General features: G+C 37.2%; 1 protein-coding gene across 2 annotated transcripts in view; it reads right to left on the reverse strand.

Annotated features, from left to right (window-relative positions):
• ep300 (E1A binding protein p300) overlaps positions 1–19,254 on the reverse strand; it is an 84,728-nt gene that overhangs the window by 56,177 nt on the left and 9,297 nt on the right. For both annotated transcript variants that reach the window (XM_008110739.3, XM_062982891.1), the window contains exon 2: positions 9,256–9,917. In XM_008110739.3, the coding sequence (XP_008108946.2) occupies positions 9,256–9,917 (662 nt within the window). The remainder of the gene's footprint in view (positions 1–9,255; positions 9,918–19,254) is intronic.

The following is a 19,254-nucleotide window of genomic DNA, read 5'->3' on the forward strand; positions in this document are numbered from 1 at the left end:
GTGGAGCAGGTAGTATAGTAAGTTCCCACTGCTAGAAAGCTGAAAGAAATTTAAGACAGGGAGTTTTGAGTAACAATAATAATTTGAAGTGCTGGCTTTGATTATTCAGTTTTAAAGATATAAGAATCAAATTCCTCACCTTTCTTACTAGTGGAAAACAGAAGTCACATTTTGGCTTCTAACTATACTATTCAATTTGCTCTGATTCACTCTCAGTTGAAATTATACAGTGGCTCTTTTTGTAACTTGAACTTAAGACCTTCAAATACTAATATATCATACAGCCTAGCCTAAAAACTGTAGGCAGGAGTTTTCTCCAGTATTAAAGGAAATCAAAACATGCACACCAATAATCAAGCGGCTTGAAACATCGCAGTCTAGTTTTATATGCCTACAGGTAGTCCCCAGGTTACGAGCAAGATAGGTTCTGTAGGTTTGTTCTTAAATTTTATTTATATGTAAGTCCTGGGGAAAAAGGTGCCTCCACTGGTGCATTTGTAGTGTAATTCCAAATCAGTTTGTAGTTTTGGATAGCACAGGGAAGGGTTAACACCCCTGTAATGTTTGTTTTGTTGCTGTCTGTGCCCCTGTTCTGAAGATTTCACTTCAGTTTCTGTCTCTGTGAAAATTGGATTTTGACAATTTGGGGTTGTCATGGAAACAAGGATAAAGTTTCAGTGGAGGCACCTTTTTTGCGGAATAAGACTTCAGTATCCATGAGAAGCCATGGAATCAAATCCCAAAAGATATTAAGGGTCCGCTGTACATTTGTATTGTTTAGCATTACTATAATTTCAAGCACTTTAACTGTGATTTCACTGTTTCATAGTAAATCAAGACTGAACTTGTGAGACAAATGTGTGACAGGCCTCATCAATTAAAGCATTTTAACTGGTCATTACTCAAGAACCAAAGAGGTTCAAACAGTGCTGTTCACAAGCATAAGGATTCCATGTAGAGGATTGTCAACTTTGCTATGACTGCTTCTATAATTCAGAAAGTACTTGGATGGAGGGAGACATGAGCATCTGCAGCAAAAAGTGGCTTTCACCCTAATTGTCTATTCAGTCAACTGAGCAAGTATTCCTCTACTGGTAAAATGAAAACTTCTATGATTGTAGGTTAAGTTGCCTTTTAGCACTTTTTCACTAGTACTATAATGGCTACCTGAAGTATATCAGATAACACAAATATTGCAATGTTTAGCTGTTTTTGTTTTGTTTTTTTACAAAGCAAGGTAGATCTACTAATACAACAATTCCAAACAAGGAGCAACACTGCAACATCTGCCTGTGTTTTAATTCACAAATATATCAATCAAAACAATTTTTACCTTAAACATTCAACATAGTAACCAATGGACTGCATGATTGCTTTTATCCAATATTTGTCACTGTTTCATCTACTATCTAGCACTCTCTTATATTTCTAACTCCACAAATGTGTGAAAGTACACTACACAATAACAGTAATCTTGGAAGAGTGTTAAGACTTATTATATAGAAATGTTTTGGTTTCCATATCAACATTTTAAGTTCAAAACCTTTTGAAATATAACTGAGCCCAGAGTCAGCAATCTAAAATGCAAGGATACCCCAATAAAAAGCATCATGTTTGCAAAATAAAAAGTCTCCCCTCTTGTAAAGATCAACTATATATTAAATTCATAACTGAAACAATCTTCATTATGTTTTGGATCATCAATTCCTTGTTTCTCACACTTCTACTAAATGAAGAGTAAAAGCAGTGAATGTTAACCTATGTAAAAAAAAATGAAGTCCACATATCAGCCAAAATCCATTTTTTACTTTTCTACAAAAAAACAAACAAACTAGAACTAAATCACTTTATTGTGCCAACTGCAAACTAAGAGTGAATAACTGCTCTCCTCAGTAGAGGAAGTTTAAGCAATATATTAAATCAACCTTCCCTAATCTGTTTTTTTTTTTAATTTTTACTACAACTTCCTGACCACTGGCCATACCGATTAGAGATTATGGGAATTGCAGAGGATATCAAATTGGAGAAGGCTGCAATAGAATAATGCTTCTGAATAAAATGTGAAATGGAAGATGCATCAGACAACTGATATAGTATGCTCTGTACTGTCTATATCAATTACTACTTGCCTTAGATTCCAGACAAGAAACTAAAATGCCGAGATTTGAAACTTGGTTCTTCAACATGCAAAGCACATGGGCTACTCTTGATATATGTTCCTTTGCATAAATGAGATAATGTTCCTGAGTTCTAATCTTCATAATTCCCATACTCATTAGTTGTACCAGAATTTACTTCTACTATACTCATAGTTCATAAACTGGGATCCCACAAAATATGTGCACCCACAGAGTCTCTCTGTTTGGCCCATTACTATTTTTCCTACCTATACCACACCTAGCAGCAATCAGACTTCAAAAAAAGCTTCCCATGACATGAAAAATAATGTAGAAAGGATTTTCAAAGGGAACAGATGCCATCGCTGTGCTAAGAATAATTAAACCTTACCTTACCTGTGATCCTCCCTGCTAACATTGAAAGTAAGTATCAAAGAGAGTTTTCCCTAAAATCTTAATTCCAGCATGGCTATAAGAAAAGCTAGGGTAAAAAAGAAGGTAGTTACCTAACCACTTTTGGCCACAAACCTGGTACAAAGCTGATGTCATTTCACCCAAACTATCGTTCTTCATCCATGCTCTATTTCACTAGTAGGAGACACTGATGTATAAATCTCAATGGGAAGCTGCCTGCATCCTTAAGGGTAAAAAGAAATCAGCCCCTAAAAACTCCAAAAGCACTCCACAAGGATGTTGGATTTGGGTTAGTACCAAATTTGGAAGGTGGTTTTGTACCCCCTTTGTTTATTCCAGGTCCATACATCAGAATACATGAAGGGGGTAGAAAAAGCAGATGGTTTGGCAAAAAAAGAGACCATGGAGCAAAAAGGCAAGAGGATGAAAGCAAAATGGACAAGTCTAGCTGCCACTAGTGGCCATTTTGATGCTACCATTTTTTTTTACCTCCACAAAAAGTATCAGCTATGGGGAGTCTCAGGGAGAAATGATTTTGGAAAGTTGTATTTTCTCCATTCTTGCTATACTGGAAAACTACAATTATCCAAACAATAAAATAAAAAACAACTACTCATGTTTTATTTTTAAATTATGTAAAATTACTAGAGCAATTAATTAGAAATTGCTACTTGATAATTTTGTAAAAAAATTACTACTCCAAAATGAACAGATTTTACAGGAATTAAAAAAAGGGCTAATATGCATTCTCTTGCTATTAAATGCAATTTCCCAAGGCCTGTATCAAAGTGATTTGATAACATTTTGATAAGTCTGATCTGTACATAATATTCTACTTCTAGCTAACATGTGCTTCTGCCTATAACTCATTCTTTTAGGATTTGATACCTTTTGGATTCAAACATCACAAAGATGTGAGATAACATTTCCAGGTAATCCCAACCAGCATAGCCATAGTGGCTGGAGATGTAAGGATTTGAAATCCATCAAATGTAGAAAGGACCACTCTTAAGGGTGAAAATAAGGGCAGTGTGCAAAATGTTCTAACCACAACTTTTGTGGCACTAGCTAAAAGAAGCAATTTTTCATGCAAACAGTTTTATTTTATTTTATTTACTTCATTTCTACCCTGCCTAACGATAACTAAGCTATAACTGCTTACACTACCAAAGTATGACAGAATAAAAAAAAATCTCTAGTTTCCTGCCCATTTTTTTCTAGACTTGGAAGTTATTAAGGGCAGATGGTTGGAGAGAAACATAGATCAAACACATCTGCTGTCAGCTTGTACCAATTCCACCTCAAAAAAGTGAAACCTGGGCTTTCTGCCAATCTTACTGAATGCACTATAGAATATTAGCCTCCATTTCACGTTTCTTCTCTAACAGGCTTTGAAAGAAACTTTGTGTCCAAATGACATAAAACTAAAACCAAAATGTTTCCCTTTCTGCCAATCCAACAACAGTGATAAATTGCATCTAAAAGATGTGTTAAGCACCAACTTTCTTTACTACCCAATTCTAAACCAGAAACTAACTATAAACAACCCCTTTCATATTTACTGTGCTACACTATAGGCTATGTTATAAGATCAGTATGGTGTAGTGATTTAAGCACTAGACAATAAATCTATAGTCCAAGGTTTGTATGCCTGCTCAGCCATAGAAAACCCACTGGGTGACTCTGAGCAGGTGACACACTCTCAGCTACAGAGCAGGGAAAAGACAAACCTCCTCTAAACAAATTTTGTTGAGAAACCCAAAATTCACCTTAGGGTAGGCATGGGCAAACTTTGGCCCTCCAGGTGTTTTGGACTTCAACTCCCACAATTCCTAACAGCCTACCGTAAGTTGGAAATGACTTGAAGGCACACAACAACATGGCTTTGCTAACCACTGATTTAAAAAATCACATATAATTAATTGATCAATTTTATTAAGATAATCATCTCCTGTACACTTTTTACAAACATCTGTGCTGCTTTCAATGGAACTACCTTGAGAAAAATGCACAGTACTGGGCTGTAAATCTACATTTACTACACTCACCATATCTGTGGGAGATACAGTTTGATAATAACTGAATGAACGACTTCTGGAGGAAGCATATCATAGTATAGTCTAGAGAACCTAAGAAATGCATAGAGGAGACACCTCTCTAAGCATTGCTAGGCTTCCAGCATGACTTTATGATCGACTTCCAACAGAAAAATACAATAGAGTCATACTAGAGCAGTAGTTCAACCTGTAGTCCCCAGATGTTTTTGGTCTTCAACTTCTAGAAATCGTAACAGCTGGTAAACTGGCTAGGATTTTTGAGAGTTGTAGGCCAAAAACATCTGGGGACCCCCAGGTTGAGAACCACTGTACTAGAGGATCTAGGAAATGCATAGAGAGGCCATTTTTGTCAGATGTGGCCAAATGAAACTGCAGGTACTGGTCTCAAAGAAATGGAGTCATACTTAATGTGTAAAAAATAAATTACGTGAAAATAAATTTTAGTTTTTCGATCATTTTATGCCTGTATTACAGAAGACACTATAAAAAAGGCATCTCCTTGTGTGCAGAAAGCAGACACATCCTTAAAACGGTGTCCATCACATGCAGTTTTTCCCAAACACAACAATATTTTTCAAATTCAGTTATGCAATTAAGCACAAATACAGCAATTTTCAGGCTTAAAGGAACAGTTCCCAATCATCCTCCATCTAATACTTACAACAAACCAAAATGCACAGGGCCAGGATTGAGAAATTCAAAGTATACACTTAATTCTATTCCAAACCGAAAATGTTCCAATTCACATAACTTGAGGCATCCATGTTCACTGTTCCCCTCCCTTACCAAAAAAAAATCTCTTGAAAGCCTTGGAAAGCTGCAAAACACGCAATTGAACATATGTGGAAGGCTGCAATAGATAGGGAAAGAATGACCCAATTTATGAGAGAGGAAGCACTTTTTCACAGAGCCTTCATTGGGTCTAAAGGTATTAAATCAAATTCCAATTGTTACCTAGAACTAGGCTAGCCAATGCTATACCCATACATGTGGAAAGGACTTCTTTATTCTATTTGGAAATTTAAAAAACTATTCCAGTTATGTATAAGGACAATATATGGGAAAAACACCTAAAAGATAATATTTTGTTTTCTGCCAATGTTCCTCAGCCTACACAAGGAGTTCAATTCCATTTCTGGTTTATTAACACATTACTGTGAGACCTAAGAAATACATCTGTTACAACCCTGTCAATGAAACTCATTCCTTAAACACCAATATAAAGTGCCTCCACATGTAAGTGGTATAGCATGTTGACCCTACTCTGTACACTATTCACCCCCAGGCCCTATGATATGCTGATGTACAAGTCTTTATTTATCCCTTATAATTGACTATATCTATTTTTAATTTAATTTAATAGTTTAATTGAACTTTTTTTACTGTTGTCTTATGACGTTTTTATTATGTTTGCTATGTTTATGCTACTGTATGATGTTTTGACTATTGACTGTTTCTTGCACAAATGTTAGAAACTGCCCTCAGTCCTCTCAAGGAGATGGAGCAGTATATAAAGGCTTATTATTATTATTATTGTTGTTGTTGTTGTTGTAAGCTGCCTTGAGTGTTGTAGGCTGCCTTGAGTCCCTTTGGGTGAGAAAGGCAGGGTAGAAATGAAGTAAATAAAATAAAATAAAACATTGATTCAGATAGATTATTCTTTCAATGTAACAGGGTTTTTTTTTCATGTCAGGAGCAACCTGAGTCACTTCCGGTGTGAGAGAATTGGCCATCTGCAAGGACGTTACCCAGGGGACGCCCGGATGTTTTGATGTTTTTACCATCCTTGTGGGAGGCTTCTCTCATGGAGCTGATAGAGGGAGCTCATCCGCGCTCTCCCAGGGTGGGAACAGGTAAAAAAGGGTGCAACATAATTTTGCTTTTGGTACAAAATGAATTATACTTTTTTACCTATCTGAACATTTGCCAGCAAATACATTTAAATGTATTCTAGAGGTTCCTTTCATTGTTCTCTTCTAAAATATGTACAGATTTGTTCTAAATTTACTTTTCTCAACCAGATATTGTTTTTAAAAACTTCATTTCCATTTATTAGAAGTATTATGTCTCCAACAGCTTTGAAGAATTATTGGTATCCTTTTATTAGGGCAGTTCCGGGCGTTATTGGGGGCACTGATTTAGAAAATTGGACAAGCTCTAGTTTTTTAGATATGGTTATCATGATTTTCTATGATTTTCTGTGCATAAGCAGATGGCAACTGGAGGTGTCTACAAACAACGCCGGCTCTTCGGCTTAGAAATGGAGATGAGCACCAACCCCCAGAGTCAGAAACTACTAATACAGGGTTTTTCCAACCTGTATTAGATGCAATTCATAATGAATTGGGAATCAGATTCCCTGGTGTCCTTGTTAGTCCAATAGGCTAGCTTTTATACCATACTGACTCTCAACCCCTAACCAGTATTATATTTGACTGCTGAATTTATACCATAGGGAAGAGTTTTTGCAAGTTTAAGGAAATATGTACAAGCTTGGACTGACCTCTCCGATTATGGGCAGTCTCAAAACTATAAACTACACAGTCCAAACCAAAAAAACAAATTATCAGATGTCTTGGTTTTTAGGCCTGCTACAGGGTTTATTTGGGGTGCTGATTCAGAAAATTGCATTGGACAGACTTCATCAGCTCTAGTTTCTTAGAAAGGGTTATCTGATTTTCTGTGGGTGGGCAGATGGTAACTGGTAGATGGCATATGTTCTGTATCTCAAAAACTAGAAATGATAGGGGAAAACTTGTGCCATTTTGGAATCAGCAGGTCAAATATACCCAGAAAGAGGGCTAACATTTGAAACAGGGCTCAAAATGAATGTTAGCCAGTGCTATTAATTACATACTTTTTATTTTTGAACAAAATTCCTTGATTATTGGCATTACATTTAATCTTTCATTTCTAAGGGAAAAATTGTTATCACTTGCCTTCGAGTTGACTGACTTACGGCAAGTCTATCCTCAGATCTTCTTGGAAATTTTATTGAGAAATGGTTTCCCTTTTTTTCTAAACCTGAGAGAATATGAGTTGTTCAAGGTTACCCAATGAGTTTATCATGGAAATCTAGAGAACTGAACTCTAGTCTCCTAGAAATATTATCCAGCAGTAAGCCAAGCAGTTTACCAATAAAAATATACTTCCTCCAAATAAAACTTATGTATTTATATATGCTAATAACTGAATCTAGGACCTTTATGTGCAAAACATATGCTATTCCCCTCAGCTAGAGAACCCAACCCCCCCCCAACCCCCCCCCCCCCGGCTAATTTAAGAGAGCAGTCAATATGGGTTTTTTCTTTTTTGCACCAAATTTGTCAAACCACATCATTACAAACAATACAAACTCATTTCTTTTCTATAGAGCTCTTTAAAGTTTTGTTCCTTGGGACTAATAACATTATTATGTCGTCTTACTCTTCCACATCTTATGAGTGAAGGATTTCTTGTGAGATCTCAAATCACAAAGAACCCTTGAACCTCTGCAACTCTTGCAAAGCCAGGCCAGCAATCTTCATTAGAGGGTGAATCTAACTGCTTTCAAATCAGGTACACAGTTCAATTTAGGATTCAAAGTATAGGGACTGGCCATGTTCGTAACCCACCTCTGAAAAATTGGTGTTTAATTTGTGGTTTGTGTGTTTAAACCACACTTGTAATTATAGGTTTATTAGCATCCTGTGATACTCATACAGGACAAGCTTTATTACCCTTAAATAAGGAGCAACTCTTACAAAAAAAGAGATAAGTGGCAATCCTTCTTTACAAAAAGCAATATTTGACCTTTGGTGTAGTTAGACAGGCTAGATAAAAGATGTTAATACTTTCATCATCGCACACAAAATCCTTTTACAGGTAAGGAATCAGTGGAAGGCTTTGTTTAGTACAGGGGTCCCCAAACTTTTTAAACAGGGGGCCAGTTCACGATCCTTCGGACAGTTGGAGGGCCGGACTATAGTTGGCCACTGAGCAATAATAATAATTATTATTAACAACAGCAACAATAATAAAAAAGAGGGTTGGAAGAGACCCTTTGAGCCATTGAATCCAATCCCCTTCTGCTTTTGTGCATCAAAGGCACAAGCAAAGCACCCCTGACAGATGGCCACCCAGCCTCAATGTTAATAATAATAATAATAATAATAATAATAATAATAATAATAATAAAGAGGGTTGGAAGAGACCCCATGGGCCATTTAGTCCAATCGCCTTCTGCTTTTGTGCACCAAAAGCACAAGCAAAGCACCCCTGACAGATGGCTACCCAGCCTCAATAATAATAATAATAATAATAATAATAATAATAATGGTTGTAAAAGAATAAGAAACCCCTTGGGTCATTTAGCCCAACCCCCCTTGTGCCGTGGGGGCCGGATAAATGGGTTCGATGGGCCGCATCCGGCCCCCGGGCCTTAGTTTGGGGACCCCTGGTTTAGTATCATGTGCTGTGAGTAGACACAAACACTTCCAATTGATTGAAAATACAGTAACTTCCACTTACAGTGTCACCTCCTTCTTGTTGTGCACTGATAAGCTCACATACATTCATAAAATGCATTCATAGCATAACTGAATGCCTCTAACAACTCTATTATCCAGGAATATTTTGAAGCATTTTCCTTTCAAAAGCTTAACTACAACAAATTATTCTTGCCTTACCTTGTTCATTACTCCACCAGGCTGAGGTCCCCGCAAGCCTGCCTGTCCTCCCATTTGTGGAGAACCTTGCTGCAGTGTCTCAGCCAACAAGTTACCAGCATTACCCATTCCTGGGTTTGGATACGACATGTTGGACCGTCCTCTTCCAGCTCCAATTGAACCATTCATAACTTGTCCCTGCATCATTCCTTGTCCATTTCCTGCAGTCAACATACCAGGATTCATGCCAGCATTTATTCCTGCATTCATTCCCATTCCAGGCTGAGTTACTGGACTGTTTACTGCTGGCATCATTCCTGCAGTGGATTGAGTTGATGGACCTTGATTTGGTCCACTTGCACCCATTCCCAAGTTTGAAGACGTTAATGCAGCCTGTGCCATAGGGCTTTTGACCATACTGTTTAAAATTCCCATTCCAGGATTGTTTTGTTGAGGTTGGGTGGCCATGCCCTGGCCTGGACCACCAACTCCCATATTAAGATTTGGTGAGCTACCAGCTCGGAGTAGTTCAGACAGCTGTTTGTGTTTAGAAGCAGCATCTTGTGCCATACCAAGGCTAGTTGGAAGCTGGTTAATGTCACCGCCATTGGTAAGTCCCAGTTCTGTGGAGCTGATCAGTTCATCTGGTAAATCATGTTCCAAATCAAAGAGGGATCCAAAATCTACATGGGAAGAAGCAAAGGAGGGAGTTTAGTAGACTGAGCAGATTATTTCAGAAAAACAAATGTAACTTTTCAATAAAAACATACAGTATTATCATTTCACATTTAATGTTCTTTGTAAAATACTCATTTTTTCAGAAAATCTATTTTCCTTCTGTGAAAGAGACAAGGCTGAGAAGCAATGAATGGGCCATAGTGAGCAGGATCTTCTGAGCTTCCCAGTCCACTACAACCCATGTTGTCCATAATAATGTATTTCAGGTATTTTATCTCTCTTTCTGTCAGGAATATCAATTATAGTCAATGTCTTCAGTTAGAAAAAAGTTGTTACCTTGCCTTCATAAAGGGTAAGGTAAAGGTTTCCCCTGACGTTAAGTCCAGTTGTGACCGACTCTGGGGTTGGTGCTCATCTCCATTTCTAAGCCAAAGAGCCGGCGTTGTCCAGACACCTCCAAGGTCATGTGGCCGGCATGACTGCAGGGAGCGCCGTTACCTTCCCGCCGGAGCGGTACCTATTGATCTACTCACATTTGCATGTTTTCGAACTGCTAGGTTGGCAGGAGCTGGGGCTAACAGCGGGTGCTCATTCCGCTCCTGGGATTTGAACCTGGGACCTTCATAAAGCATATCAGAAATGCAAAGCCCCCAGCAGGGCTTATAAATACAGAGTAAGACACACCAACATTAATTCCATACTGAAAGGAGAGACTGAACAAGAGAACACTAATTTGTAAGGTCACATAGCAAGTCCACAATTGAAGTGAGATGAACTAATACTTCAGAAGTGACTCATATTATACCACACTAACTCTTCCCATATGCATGTAGAAATGTCTTGGTTGCCCTACAACACAGGTGAAAAACATGCATCTCCTCCTTTATAGAGCTCGATGTCACTCCTGGGTCCTCCAAAAACTCTAAAATCTCCAACTATTCACCCACATTTATTTTCTGGAGGAAAATTACTTGTAAAAAATCCAAACTACTGCCTGAAGAAGAGATACACCTTGAACACACACACACCCAACACCCTAAGCACTTTACCTTAAAAACAAAATGACTGAAAACAGACTTGAGAAAAAAGAAAATTTAAACCAGAAAGTGGTTTTGTAACATTTCTGTCTCTGTTCCCAGAATTGAGGGATGATCTTTCAAATACTATATTTAATGACCACAGACTCCCTAAAGCACTTGACAATATTGTAGTCGTATGGGAGATCACCCATGAATCCCAGGTGGTATAAACTATATTTCAAAAGAAGGTGGCACCAAACCTCCTCTAAGTATTCCTTGCCTTAAAAAAACTATAAAATCCATGGGGTCACCTTAACTCTGCAGGCAACTTAAAGAAACACACACACAAGTACACACACAGAGTGAACTGAAATCCAATCACACACACAAAAGTGCAACATCTGAACATTTAAGCAATCCAAAAAAAATCTCTGGCCTACAGTGAGCAAATAGCCGTTCAATATCCAACCTAGGGACCCAAGAACTCTTGCAAGTTTCTTTTGTAAATTTGTACAATATAAGTTTATCATCAAACTGAATCCTAAAGCAACTTAGACAAATCTTCTACCTTACACATTTTTTAATTTAATCAATATTTTAAAAGTATGATATGGCACAATATCCATACCAGAATGTGTAATACTAGTATTTTATGGCTATTCCAAACGGAAAGTGTACTTGTATATACTTAATGCTAAGAAATTAGCATTCAGAACATTCATAATATTGTGGGTCTTTAATTGAGTTCTTTAGATTTTTATTGCTGCAAGTTTCAATTGTCAGTATACACATCTGCAAATGGGTAAGTGTAGATATCCATTACGATTTGCTCAAGTAGCATGTGAAATAAATGACAGCTATTACACTTCTAGCATTTCACTGACTCTTTGCTTGGTCTGGACTTGCAGTACTTTTAGTTTGACAACTATCAGGATCCAGACACTTCTAGCCAAAAAGAACATTAAACAGCTACAGACGCATTTGTTCAAACCAAACTGAACATGCAAAAACTTGCTCTATTTATTTTACTTAGCCATATCCCATAATAACATCTACAAATCTCTGAAAGACCAAGACATCTCTAGGTTTTACTAGTTTGTATCTTCAGCAATATATATTCCAATCCCCAAGAAGGATACCAAAGATTGAAGTAACAACAGGACCACTGCATTAATTTCCAAGACAAGCAAACTTTTGTTAAAAGTTCTACAAGTACTTTTAGCATATGCGGATTAAGAAATACCAGAAGAACAGAATGTGTTCAGGAACAGAAGACACTAGAATTCATATTGAGAACACATGATGGCTAATGGAGTACACAGAAGAATTTCAGAAGAAAATTAGCCTGCATTTGATACATGATAGCAAAGCCTTTGATTGTGTAGAGAATAAAGATCATGAAAAACTATGGAAGTGAGTGTACCACAAGATTTGATTATCCTGACTGTCAAGACATGGGTCTACAGTCGTCTTGGCATACGGAGATACATAATTATTTCCAATTGGCAACAGGGTCAGGCAAAGTTACATTTTTACCCTATCTGCTTAACTTGTATGAACATGTCAAACAGTGAACATGCCATACATAAAGAAGGATTAGACTCTAAGGAAAGAGATGTGAAAATTGGGGAAGGAACATCAACACTTTATTATTTTTGCCACAATGCTCTTAATTATTAACTGATTAATTTTATGAATAACAACTCTATACCTGGGAACAATGTATAGCTAAGAGATAAAAACATGGACATTTGGCAGCAATGGAAAACAGTATCTGTGCAAAACTAGGAAAATTGCATAGGACTGCTGAAACACAGAGCATCCTAAGAGCCAATTACAAAGGGCAGAAAGTGTCTGGTACCTGAGTCTTAGTTTTAGAACCAGTATGGCACAGCAGTTTATATTTTGAACTAACTCTCCAAAAGACAGGTTTGAATCTCCACTCAGCCATGGAAACCCACTTGGGCAAATCACATTTTCTCAGCCAAAGAAAAATCAATAGCAAACTTCCTCTGAAGTTTGGTGAAAACTGAAAAAACATACAATACATTTTTATAAAATGTTTATAGTAGCTGTGACTCCAACCTATGCTGAAACAGTAAGGCATAACTTTCCAAACTGTATTCAAGACACGTTTGTGTGCCAGCTGCTATGGTAGGTAGGTCATGAGAAACTTCCGGGTCTATGTGAAATAAGAAATACATCATACATGTGTGTGTGTGTGTGTGTGTGTGTGTGAGAAAGGTTTTCATGAGATATGTCCTATACGTTTTATTATTACAATTTATGTATGTGTCCGTATCTCTTTTAATGGCTTGGTTTACTAGTAAAACTGAATCACTGTGTAACGAAATGGTGCATGTCTGAAAAGGTGTGTCACCTGCATGAATGTTTGGAAAGCTCTGTCATAAGATTTTCTTCAGAGGATGCTTGCTACTGACTTTCTTTGGCCAAGAAAGTGTGAGTTGCCCAAGGCCATGCAATGAGCTTCCATGAATGATTCAAACCCACCCTTTGGAGTGCTAGTCCAAAATACAAACCACTATGCCACACTAAGACTCGGGAACCAGGTGCTTGCTGCCCTTTGTTTTTATATGCTTTCACAATGATGCCACGTTATAATAATCCTACCATAGGGTAATGCTGGCAAAATACATTCAGAGAAGACCTTTGCCTTATCCAAGGTTACTCAGTAGATTCCATGGCTGAATAAGGATTAAAAATCCATGTCTCCCATATCCATAAGGTAAAGGTTTTCCCAACATTAAATCTAGCCATATTCGACTCTGAGGGTTGGTGCTCATCTCCATTTCTAAGCCAAAGAGCCGGTGTTGTCTGCAGACACCTCCAAGGTCATGTGGCCAGTATGACTGCATGGAGTGCCATTACCTTTCCACCGGAGCGTTACCTATTGATCTATTCACATTTGCATGTTTTCAAACTGCTAGGTTGGCAGAAGCTTGGGCTAACAGCAGGAGCTCACCCCGCAAATACTTTTAAGTGTTCTACTTCTTCAAATAGTTGTACAACTTACTATACTTTGAAGAAATCTAGCACCTTGACTACTTTATTGTCAAACCATGATTAGTAGCACGGCCATATAGTTTGATTTGCAGAGTGCAGAAGATTATTAGCTCTTATCCTGTTAAGGATATAACAGCCCTTTGGTACTCTGTGTGCCCCTGAACTCAAGTCCTGACGAAAGAAAACCGCTTCAATCAGCTGTGCTTTAAAATAGAAACTGAAAGTAGTTCATTTGCTTTAAGGATAACATAATTCTGCCACAGAATTATGGGAAAAACTACCATTTCAGGACTTATTTTAAACCAATATTCTAGTCGGAGGTGGGCTACTGCCCTAGGGCCAAGAGTTAGTCCTCCTATCAGGCTATGTGGGTGCATTTACACAGAATGAGAAATGTCATGACATCAGTTCCAGTTTGGGTTTTAATCTATTTTCGGCTTTTGAGAGAAAGTTGTGAAAAAGGAGAAAAGCAAAATTGCTGTGTTAGGGGTCAGGTTTTTTTTTTTAAATTAAAATTTGGGGGTATTCAAATTGGGAGGTTCTCCACTGCCTGTTGAGTTTTGTCACCACAGGATACATTTGTACTCTTGAGGTGGGAAGGGCCTAAGTGGAGCTTCACTTAATCACAGAGAAGAGCTTTAAGAATGGATGCAGAAACAGGGAGACTTTGGACTTGAGGGAGGGCCTAAATGAAGCATAAGGAAATAACAATTTTAATGTTTATACTAGGAGGTTTCAATTCTATGTCTTAATGTTTAAACGTTGCTTATGCTTTATGTTTAATGGTCTTAATTATTTTAACTCATAAAGGTAAACGTAAAGGTTTCCCTTGGAGTTAAGTCCAGTTGTGACCGACTCTGGGGGTTGGTGCTCATCTCCATTTCTAGGCCGAAAAGCCGGCATTGTCCATAGACACCTCCAAGGTCATGTGGCCGGCATGACTGCAGGGAGCGCCGTTACCTTCCCGCCGGAGCGGTACCTATTAATCTACTCACATTTGCATGTTTTCGAACTGCTAGGTTGGCAGGAGCTGGGGCTAACAGCGGGCTCTCATTCCGCTCCTGGGATTTTATTTATTTATTTATTTCAAATATTTCTATCCCGCCCTTCTCACCCGGAGGGACTCAGGGCGGCGTACAATTGGCAACAATTCAATGCCGATACATCATTAAAAACAACAACATATAAAAAATACAACCAATTAAACACAGTATAAAATATAAAACATTTGAACCTGGAACCTTTTGGTCCACAAGTTCAGCAACTCAGCGCTTTAAAACACTGTGCCACCAGGGGCCCCGAACTCATAGTTATATGTTATTGTTTAGATATTATAATTTGGTTTTTACATGTATGTTTGGCATTGAATTTTGCCATTAGTATGTTGTAAACCACTCTGAGTCCCCCCAGGGGTGAGAAAAGTGGTATATAAATACAGTAAATAAATAAATAACAAAAATATATAACACAGTTCACAGCAGTTATGCTCACTACAATGAAAAAGCAAACAAACATTCTCTCCTTGAGAAGACTTCTTCTTGATAATATGAAGGAAGGAAAAACATAAACAGTTCAACTTCTTTCCTTACGAATTCCACAATGCCTTTAACTGGTCCGGTGAGACGAACACTCCTGGCTTTTTCAGAAGCTTTCTTCTTCAGCTTCCACCTCCAGCAGTAGCAACTTGTGGCTATACCAGTAGCTAACAGCCAACACCAGTGACTAGCAGTCAATACCACCAACTACATACACCAGCTACTTACACCAGCAGTGAGAAGCTAACCCACAGTGTGTTTTATTCACTAAGCTTGTTAATACACTCTTATAACACATTGCAGCTGCCCATTACAGTTACAAAGGTTCTGATCTTTATTATTAAGTATGAAAAGTCTGTAGTAACCTCTGAGTATCAACATTTATTGTATCAGATAAAACAGTAAAGTTATAAAGAACTGAAGGGGGGGAAGGGGGGAGGAATCGAATACTATGTTCTGTGTTCTGCAATATTTTTAAGTTCCTTACCAACATTAAATTATAGGTATGCTTAGAAATTATTGTAAAAATAGTTTACAAATTCTAGGCATTTCAACAACTTCTTAGCCATTTTATTCATAGTCCTAACATAAAGTAGATTTAGAATCCATTGATCCAAGAAGCAAAGATCCTGGGACAAAAAACAAACAAAACATCTCATACCTATCAGCATTAAAAAATTAAATTCTACCTCATTACTTCATGTATTTAGCTAACAAGTAAAAGAAACCTGCACACATAGATGAGCAGAATTATGTATTTCTAACTGCACAGTGTTCATTACAGAGATACTGACCAGGTAAAAATCCTAAAAGAAACACAACTGCATTGGTTTTTTCAACTGTTCCCCCATTTAGCAGATTTCCTCTACGAAACCATGGATTACTTTAACTTCAGAAGCAGTTTTTAAAGCAATAGTTGTAAAAGTGGTTTAAAAAGAAAACATAAAGGAAAGCCACCAAATCTAGCAAAATGCAAAGTACTGGTCATTTTGTACATTGGTATCTGGACAGCCAGAAACTCCATATTCATTTCAGTGCTTCACCACTGTATTCTTACCACCAATGGGAACCAGCACACTCTTGCATTCTAAAGTAAGAAATACGAGCTTTAACCATACAGTTACAACGCAATAAGTACTGCAGTAGCGAAAAATTAACACAGTAGTCACATTTCAGAAGCATATAGGCTAGAACTAATTCAGTGTAAGGAGTTCTCTCTTTTACACCTTACAAACTGAGAGAATAAATCAGCAGAAATCATGAGGATTTCAAGATATTTAATGGCACAAAAATGACTAAGTAAAACTGCACCCTATATTTCTATTATGAAAAATATTTGTACCCAGGGATCTTTAATTTTTTAATAATTCTGGAATATTTATTATAAACATGATAAAGGAGCAAGCATTTGGAGAGCATTTAAGTCTCACTATGTTTACTGGATTTTCTCCCCATTTAACTCTTAGCTGTAATCCAATGTACATTTACATATAATTTTATCTCCATCCAATTTCATTTCTGACAAGTATGCAGGGGACTGGACTGCTAGTCCTAATCTTGTACTGCACTTTTGTAAGATCAAAACAATTGCACTCCTGATACCAGATAGATCCAAATCTGATTCTGCAGCAGATAACAGGTAAGATTTCTCCAACTGTTTTGGGTTCTAAAGAGTGCATGCAAACTACTGTCTGAGGTAAATATATGAATTGCTTCCCATTCACATTCTATTGAAAACACACACAGACATCTCAATACCAAACATCTACCATGTATACAATAGAAAATTCAGGTATATTACCCTTTCAACTCCAGAGAGAAAAAAACATACTATATTTAGTCTGTTAATAAGCCTTTAAAAAATTAAATCACAAAATCTACAAAAATAACTTATCACCAGAAAGCACAAAAGCTACAACCTATCTGTAGTGCAAGCCCAATGGATTGCAAGCAAACAGAACGAGCAATCAGTCTTACTTCTTGCATTCCTTTCCCCTTCTCCTAGTCTACTATGCAAGCAATATGGATTTCAGATAGGAATTTATGATCCTTGTGAGACCTCCCCCTATTTCTTTTTGAGAAAAGCAGTTCACTGTGAAGCAGCTGGAGCACCTGCTAGAAAGATAGAAATGGCTCCCACAAAATTATGAACTGTGACCCAACATGCCTGAGAGGGAAGGAGTTCTTTACCAAAGTGTAAGCCCTTCTGAGCACAATACAAGCAGCAGTGTCTCTGTGTTGTACTTCTTCCAACATGAACAAAGGCCTCCCTACAGTGCAAATGGTTTTCATTTGTCTTCACCAAGTGAGGAAGAGCTAAAGCTAAAAATAATCATCTTCAGGTCCATCCCAGCAAAATCACAACACAATGAACCAGTAACCCCATACATCTATAGCTGTGGTGGCACAGGACTTGTAAAGTATTTTGGTTGGACCAACATTTTGATTCATTTTGCTGTGACACACCTCCCCCTCCAAAAAAAAGATTGTTCACTTCTAATTTATAACACAATGCATTGAGTCCACTTCCTTTTCAAACTACCACAACACCACTGAGGTTTTCTCTCCCACAGCATTTTGAGTATATAGGAAATAATACATTATTATACATTTTAGATTACTATAGCTACTCTTGAAGATATGCTGTTATCTGTAGTACTATGGTAGTTTTAAACATTGAATCCTTTTAGAACTATCATTTAGTTTCTGGTATTTGGTGCATCTGTTTGGATTCTCATACAATCTTTTTTAAATGATAATAAATTTAAATCTGATCTCTCATTTTAAACATATCAAAAACTTATTTGAAATTAATCCATCACTATGTTCAGTTAATATAATACAAAACAATGAGTTTTAAAATCACAAAATGTACCAGAACATGTTTTATAAAAATGAACTGAAAAATCATTCCAAAATCAACACTCACAGAAACTTTCATGACAAAATTGAACATTTATTTTCATATTCTGTATGGAATCAAGATTTTAAAATCCATGAACTGATTCAAGCATAACAAGAATTACTCTTACATTTTTCTTCAAATACAGTATTTTGGTGATTCCAATGTTTCAATCTAAATGCAAACACATAATAGAAGGCTGCAAGAACCACATCTCATGCTTATAATCATTGTTAACATGAACATACACATCTGCCAACTGAAGATAGTGCCATGAATTCCACATGGTGGTCTCTAGCCCACAAATCTGTGCCACAATTCATCTCACTTTGCCATCCTACGTATGCCTACACTTTGTTTCTAAGCCAAGAGATGCAACTCCATGGTAGGCATTCAAGATCTTCCCAATCTGCTCCCTTCTACCAGATGGGGTAACAAGATGAATAGATATAGAGCAGGGGTCCCCAAACTAAGGCCCGGGGGCCGGATGCGGCCCTCCAAGGTCATTTACCTGGCCCCCGCCCTCAGTTTTATAATATATTTTTATATCAGTTTTAATAATATAATATATTGTATATACATATAACATTGATAAAATATTATAATGTTATACAATATAATACTAATAATAATACCATGTAATATTAATTATATGTTATATATTACATATAGTATTACAGTATAGTGGTATAGTTCAATACAGTAATGTATAATGCTAATATTTTGCTATGCTAATAATATAATATATTGTATGTACATACAGCTGCTCTGAGTCCCCTTCAGGGTGAGAAGAGCAGGATATAAATGTAATAAATAAATGTAGTAAATGTATAAATAAATAATTTTAGACTTAGGCTCGCCC

Source organism: Anolis carolinensis, chromosome 5, assembly GCF_035594765.1.
Source record: "Anolis carolinensis isolate JA03-04 chromosome 5, rAnoCar3.1.pri, whole genome shotgun sequence".
NCBI classification, from domain to species: domain Eukaryota; kingdom Metazoa; phylum Chordata; class Lepidosauria; order Squamata; family Dactyloidae; genus Anolis; species Anolis carolinensis.